The 6,962-nt window shown below is 34.6% G+C and overlaps 1 protein-coding gene across 3 annotated transcripts in view; it reads left to right on the top strand.

Annotated features, from left to right (window-relative positions):
• Positions 1–6,962, top strand: part of LOC126779087 (probable chitinase 2) — a 90,255-nt gene that overhangs the window by 309 nt on the left and 82,984 nt on the right. For 2 of the 3 annotated variants that reach the window (XR_007670269.1, XM_050502922.1), the window contains exons 1-4: positions 3,812–3,938; positions 5,143–5,307; positions 6,039–6,234; positions 6,681–6,777. Coding sequence is in view for 2 of the 3 variants with exons in the window: in XM_050502922.1 (XP_050358879.1) it covers positions 3,869–3,938; positions 5,143–5,307; positions 6,039–6,234; positions 6,681–6,777 (528 nt within the window). In the remaining variant the exon portion in view is untranslated. Of the gene's footprint in view, positions 1–3,811; positions 3,939–5,142; positions 5,308–6,038; positions 6,235–6,680; positions 6,778–6,962 lie in introns of those variants that run through there. The other variant, XM_050502923.1, reaches the window with a different exon arrangement.

The following is a 6,962-nucleotide window of genomic DNA, read 5'->3' as shown; positions in this document are numbered from 1 at the left end:
TTATTATGTTTTTATCATATATACATAAAAAACTATTTATTTATTTAATATGGGATAAATAAAATATTAATACCTATGTGATTCATAAAGAATAGTTACTAACAACACAATCCACTGGTGGTAGGGCTTTGTGCAAGCTCGTCTGGGTAGGTACCACCCACTCATCAGATATTCTACCGCAAAACAGCAAAACTTGATATTGTTGTGTTCCGGTTTGAAGGGTGAGTGAGCCAGTGTAATTACAGGCACAAGGGACATAAAATCTTAGTTCCCAAGGTTGGTGGCGCATTGGCTATAAGCGATGGTTGACATTTCTTAGAATGCCAATGTCTAAGGGCGTTTGGTGACCACTTACCATCAGGTGGCCCATATGCTCGTCCACCTTCCTATTCTATAAAAAAAAAACAAATTATTTTGAAGTTCTTATCGATAACTCTTCATTCCATTTTCTTGAAAAATGTCAGCAGATTACCGGTGTCGGTTAAAACACGTTAATTTAATTCGAAAATTGCGGGTTCGAATCGAGACAAGTACAGAGGATTTCATGTGCTTTTTAGTGTTTATAATTTATTTCATGCTCTATGGTGATGGGTAATAACCTGGCTATGTCAGAAAGCTTTACCACCAAATAAGTCCGACGAGAAATTACTATTACTTTAAAAACTGGCATTTAATATTCTATTTATTTAAAAAAGGGGGTTCTGTTATACCATAGAGTAGTTATACAATCAGCATTTAAATTAAAAATATATATATTTTATTTACGGTCTCATCTTTGAATGGTCATTAAAAAATATAGTGAGATAAGCCGATTAACGAAGAAACTCGGGGATTACCCTATTCTCATATATGATGTGCAATAAATAATCATAATACATTAAATTTTTATATCCTGTATGCTAATTAACTTTTTTACTATATATATATTTATAACAATATAATAGTCAATACATTTTTTCACACATGGGAAATATTTATCAGCTTCTGGGGCAACGGGTTTTGGTTCTTGCCCTTTTTTAGGGGGGGTATGTAGGACACGCCATCGCCGCACATGCGCCGACTCTTCGAGGAACGTCACGGGATCGCTTGGGCATACTATCGTGACGAGATTCTTGCTCTCCGATGGCCACGGGGACGACAAATCCTAAGACATCAGGAGAGAAGAGACAACATTTGATTTTTTGAATATTTGTTTGTAATGGATAATCATAAAAACATAACCAATTTAAAAACTTCTTTCACTTACAAAAAAGCTGCATTATCAGCGAGTAACATAGACGAGGTCGGGCGGGTTTCTAGTTATTCATATATTTCCTCAATCATTCAATAGTGATAATCGAATTTCAACCACAGGTCGAAATATAGTATAGCAAATGAACTGAAACCAAAGATAACCTTCTTATAATATTTAATCGTATATATGCCAATCATCGTAATTACATAGGGCCATTTTATTATTATATGATGTAAACTTCTAATATTTATAGGAAAATAGTCTTTATCGAAATAATTATATGTGTGGGTTTTGTTGGTGAAGTTACGTTAAAATTATAATGACGCAATTCTACTAATAAATTATCACTTTATCGCATTTGAATCGAAACGTAATGGTTTCCGTTTATTTTCTTATTGTACTAAACTTATATATATTATATTACATTTGACTCCCATGTTGGTCTAGTGGCTAGATAAGGCCGCTGACCCTGAGCTCCTGGGTTCAATTCCCGGGTCGGGCCAATAGAAAGTTATTAGGTTTTTCTGTTAAAAAAATCTCAGTAGCAGTCCGCGATCTGGAGGTTGGAAGTGTGTACACTACAGTGCCTCGGATAGCACGAAAAGGCGTTGGTCCTGCGCCTGACCTCTTTTGGTTCGCGTTGGATTGCTCATCCCAATCCCATCGGATTATGAGAGCTAGGGAATAGAGAGTGCACCTGTGCTTGCGCAGACACTTGTGCATTATAATAATATGTTCTGCCTAGTTAGCTTATCTCTCTTGAGATTAACCACCTTGACCGAAATCGGTCTGGGGGACCATATTATATTACTATATATATTATAGCTGAGTATATATTTCGTTGATATTATATGCATATTTTTGTGTACTGTTGATTACTAATTACCGCCTTCACGGATTTGTGCTTAGCCTAAAGGTTGACTGACAGAGAATGCCTCCAGGCATTAACTCCACCTTTTTTCTATGTTTTGATGTATATTTAACACCAACAAGCGTCATCCAATCGTCTGGCTAACCAGACGTCTGACGAAAAATGTGATGAGTGGGTGGTACTTAGGTACCATTTTTTACCGCCAAAATTATTGTCGTGTATGTGGCTTGAAGCCAGTATCACTAAAGGTATGAGGGGCATAACATGTCAGTTACCATAGTGGGTGGCGCATTGGCGATGTAAGTGATGATTGATATTTCGTATTATAAAAATATTTAAAGTAACGATCCATTAAAGACGTTTGAAATTTGAAATTTACAAAATAAATGTACAGGTTGCTTTTGCATTACGCTTCGTAGACCGTTCGACCGTTAAGCGACTTTTTAAATTTTCAACCATTATAACGTTAAGCTGTTTAAAAAATTTTCGACACATTCTGGTATAAATTTAGAAGATTAAAAAATAATCTTAAAGTTATTTTTATTACGAAGTAGAGTAATTTTAATAATAATTGATCCATTAGTAAAAAGTTATAATAGGCAATTATTTATTAGGTTTTTAGCTTAGAATTTTAATTATCTTTAATTATCAAAACAGCCGAAACAACCCAGTGAGTGAGCCAGTGTAACTACATGCACAAGGGACGTAACATCTTAGTTTCCAAGGTTGGTGGCGCATTTGCGATGTAAGGATCGGTTAATATTTTTACATCACCATAGTCGGTAGTGATCACTTTCCTTCATCCATCTCGTGGCCCATTTAGCCCACCCGCCTTTCTATATTGTAAAAAAAACAGCAGTACGTTTCAGCTATTATTCCATTCGAAGTAAATAAACAATTACGGAATTGACATTTTTTTTTCATTCACAGTATATCAAGTATCGATGGTTAATCGTTTTGAATTAATCGAATTACTGTTTTTTTTATTGATGTTTTTTTATTTTTACTTTCGAAGGGTTTGCAACACTGCAAGTACTATTGTTTCACGTTAGTAAAGTTCGTGAGTGTGAGCGTGAGTAATATACATACCTATTTCAAGTTTCGTTCTTGTAAATGCAAAATATACCGTCAGCAGAAAAAAAGTTGATCTATTAAAAACGACAACATTAATGGTTAGTTATATTTTATGTTATTAATGTCAGGATGCAATAAGGATTTCCGAACACATTTTTTAAATATGTCGTTATAAATTAATAAGTTATTTTTGAACGTTTTTATAGTTAATTAAAAATCAAACAGACATTTTAAGTTTTTATTTTTATAGAATATGTAGTCGGACGAGCATATGGGCCGCCTGATGGTTAATGGTCTCCACCCATAGACCTTGGCAATGTACGCAATATTCACAATCCCTTATGTCACCAATGCGTCACCAATCTTGGGAACTATGTGACATCCCTTGTGTCTGTACACTATCTCACTCATTCGGTATTGTAGGCGGAAGAACATGCCATAAGTGGGTGATGGCCCAAAGTGTGTTTTAAACCAGTAAGTGATTCACTGAATTCTAATAATAATAAGTTGTTTATATACATATATATATATATACATAGGATATATATAAATAGGATTAATTACAATATATATATATTATAATTGGGACCATTATCAATAGTTTACGCGTTTGTAATATTTAGAACAGTTTACCTTCCTCTACGACGTTCGCGGTTATAACTCATTTTTAGTTGTAGTTTCTTTGTAAAATGTTTTGCAGAACAAGTTTATTATTAAGCGTGATTGTGTATCTGATTGTGGGTGGCAGTAATATCGATGGTGAGGAAGATTTATTATTTTAATTATTATTATGTAGTATTGAGGATTGATCAATTATGATTTTTAAAAAAACTTTAAAAAGTAAAAAAAAAACAATTGTTTTTGTTGACGTGTTAACTTTGTTATAAGTACATAGTTAATATATATACATACATATAAGCGAAATACCAGTCATCACGAGATCTCCTAAACTATCCGTCCGATTGACTTGAAATTTGTAACAGTTACTCCCTGACGTAATCGTAGTTACTCACTAAGAACGGATTTTACGCAAATCCTATCCAAAATACTTTTTTCTTCTTATCGTGTGAAGCTGAGAAGATTAGCTAGTATTTTATTATAAGCGTCGCCTTATTCGTCTATTTTAATATAAGTTAGTATAAGGGGATAATTTGTTTATAAAAATGAGCATCAAAGTTACAATTCTTATGTTGTGAATATTTTGCGACTTGGAGATACAAATACACTGCATTGTGTGTGATGGTGTTTGTTTATTATAAATTATCGGTGAAATTCAAATAAAGCTTGCAAAAAAATAGATTCATTAATAGAAAATAATAACATTACTTTCTTAAGTTGGTTCATGTATACGTAAAGGCACAAATAGAAAATGAAATAAACTGATATATGTAACGAAATACGCACAATTTTCATAACACATTCAATTATTATATAAAATATTCATTCTTCAATTGATTTTACTTGTAAATATAAAATATATTAAATTACTAAACGTCAACTAAGGCATTTTTGTGTCACAGTAAATGACTAAATGCTAGGACTTTGTGCTGGACTGGGATGTTGGATCGAATCGAGCACGCTCAATCTATTGTTAAATAACTCGTTGAGCCAGTGTAATAACAGACACAATTGATAGTGGCGACATATTGGATCCCGTGATGAGCTTTAATCTTAATACCGAAATGATAATAGCCGAGATGGCTCAGTGGCGATACATGAATAGTAAAACAAATATTGAGATACCAAATCGCCACTGATATTTCAAATGCTTAATTTTATTTATCATCACGTACTCTCTGTGAAGTAAACCTTCGTGAGGTAACCTTCCATGTGTCGGATGTAGGTCTGCTCTGGAGCGGTCTGGTGGAATAAGCTGCAAACCTTCTCCCCATAAGATCGCGTTTAGATTAGAAGTGGATATGTTACTTCACATTTATTATAAAGTATTGTATTGTCTTTTCAGGTCCAAAACATGGCAAAGTTGTCGTCTGCTACTTAGCGTCCTCGGCGATGCTCAGGAAGCCTCCTGCCAAATTCGAAATATTAGACATAGATCCAACATTATGCACTCACATTTTCTACTCTTTCGCTGGCTTAGATGAAGAATCGTATACTAATAAAAGTCTCAGTAAGTCCTTTTTTATATGAAACATATATTAGGGCAACTTAGGGATGAGTCTGACTGACAACTGTTGATATTTATTATTATAATAAGATGATAATTATAACCACTATAGACAACAAATTTATTTTTATTGATATTAAATATAATTTTTTTTTATATATAAAGTTACCTATAAATAAAATCGTGATCGATTAATTATTTATGTGGCATATTCGTGATACGACTGACTAACAAACATTATTATTATACGAATCAATAGTAAACACTACAAATCAATTCAATTTGTAGTATGCATCAGCTAATCATGCCTTTTTTTTAACACTGGAAAAACGCATTACGCGTTTCCTCCACGGGAACAGTGGGGCGGTATGTGGGACTCGCCGGTGTCCAAGGCACCGAGTGCGCCCAGAACATCGGGATACCCACTAAAAAACCAGCGGTACTCTTTCCGTCTTAACGAGGAGCGCCATGGGATTGATTTCGCATGCTACCGTGGCGCTCTGACGACTGGCCCGCCTATGCGGGCCTCCATTCTCTAGGGAGGGTTCACAGTACACTGGGAGTCCTCCACTCCCGGAGCCGATTGTGGCGGGAGCTAAGCTAATCATGCCTATTAAAATAATGCGTACAAATGTTATTGTTGCTAAGACATCCTACTTTAATAATTGATTTAAAAACCTCTTTTATTAAACCAATTATATCTGATAAGAAATTTCATTACTGTGGTTTTCCAGACCAATTGCTTGATATAGAACAAGATAATGGTAACGCTGGTTATAAATACCTGACCGGGATTAAAAAGAGTTATCCTCATATAAAAGTTACTTTAAGTCTTGGTGGGTGGAATGAAGGTTCCGAGCAATTCTCTGAGATGGCTGGCAATAGATGGGAAAGGTTCAGATTTATCAGAAGCGTCATGCAATATCTTGAGTAAGTTTTAGAGTACATAATTAATATATTGTATTATTCTACTACCTACACGTCCCAGCTTCGCACGGGTAGTGTGAGTTTCAACATGAAACGTTTTGTCCGTCATGATTTTTTCCGCCATCTTCAACATTTACCGTCCTATTATAACCAATTTTCACTAAACTGATTTATACACTTAAACCTTTCTCATGAATCACTCCGTCCATTGGTGAAAACTGTATGAAAGTCCGTTTAGTAGTTATTAAGTTTATCGTGTTCACACAGACATAGACGACGGAGGACTTTTTTATAATATGAACTGATATAAATATAACAATAATACGAAATGAATTATTTATCCTTCAAAGTTTGGTCATGTAATTGGCGGCCGCCATTAAAATAAACTTCTAAATACCTATCTTTTATTCACTGTCGCATGACTTCCTAACCCAGAGTTTTTTTTGTAGGAAATACGAATTTGATGGTCTAGACATAATTTGGAAATATCCTACAGTGGGAAGTGGAACTCCTGAAGATAAAGATAACTTCGTCACTTTGGTCAAGGTACCATATAAATTTTCGCATGTTACTAGGTGTTAAGGCTTTGTGCAAACCCGTCTGGGTACAACCCACTCATCAGATATTCTAACGCTAAACAGAAATACTTGGTATTGTTGCGTTCCCGTTTGAAGGGTGTGTGAGCCAGTGTAACTACAGGCACAAGGGACATAAAATCTAAGAACCCAAGG

Source organism: Nymphalis io, chromosome 28 (genome assembly GCF_905147045.1).
Source record: "Nymphalis io chromosome 28, ilAglIoxx1.1, whole genome shotgun sequence".
Lineage (NCBI taxonomy): Eukaryota > Metazoa > Arthropoda > Insecta > Lepidoptera > Nymphalidae > Nymphalis > Nymphalis io.
The sequence above is the reverse complement of the archived record's forward strand: the minus strand, read 5'-3'. Positions and strand labels throughout refer to the sequence as shown.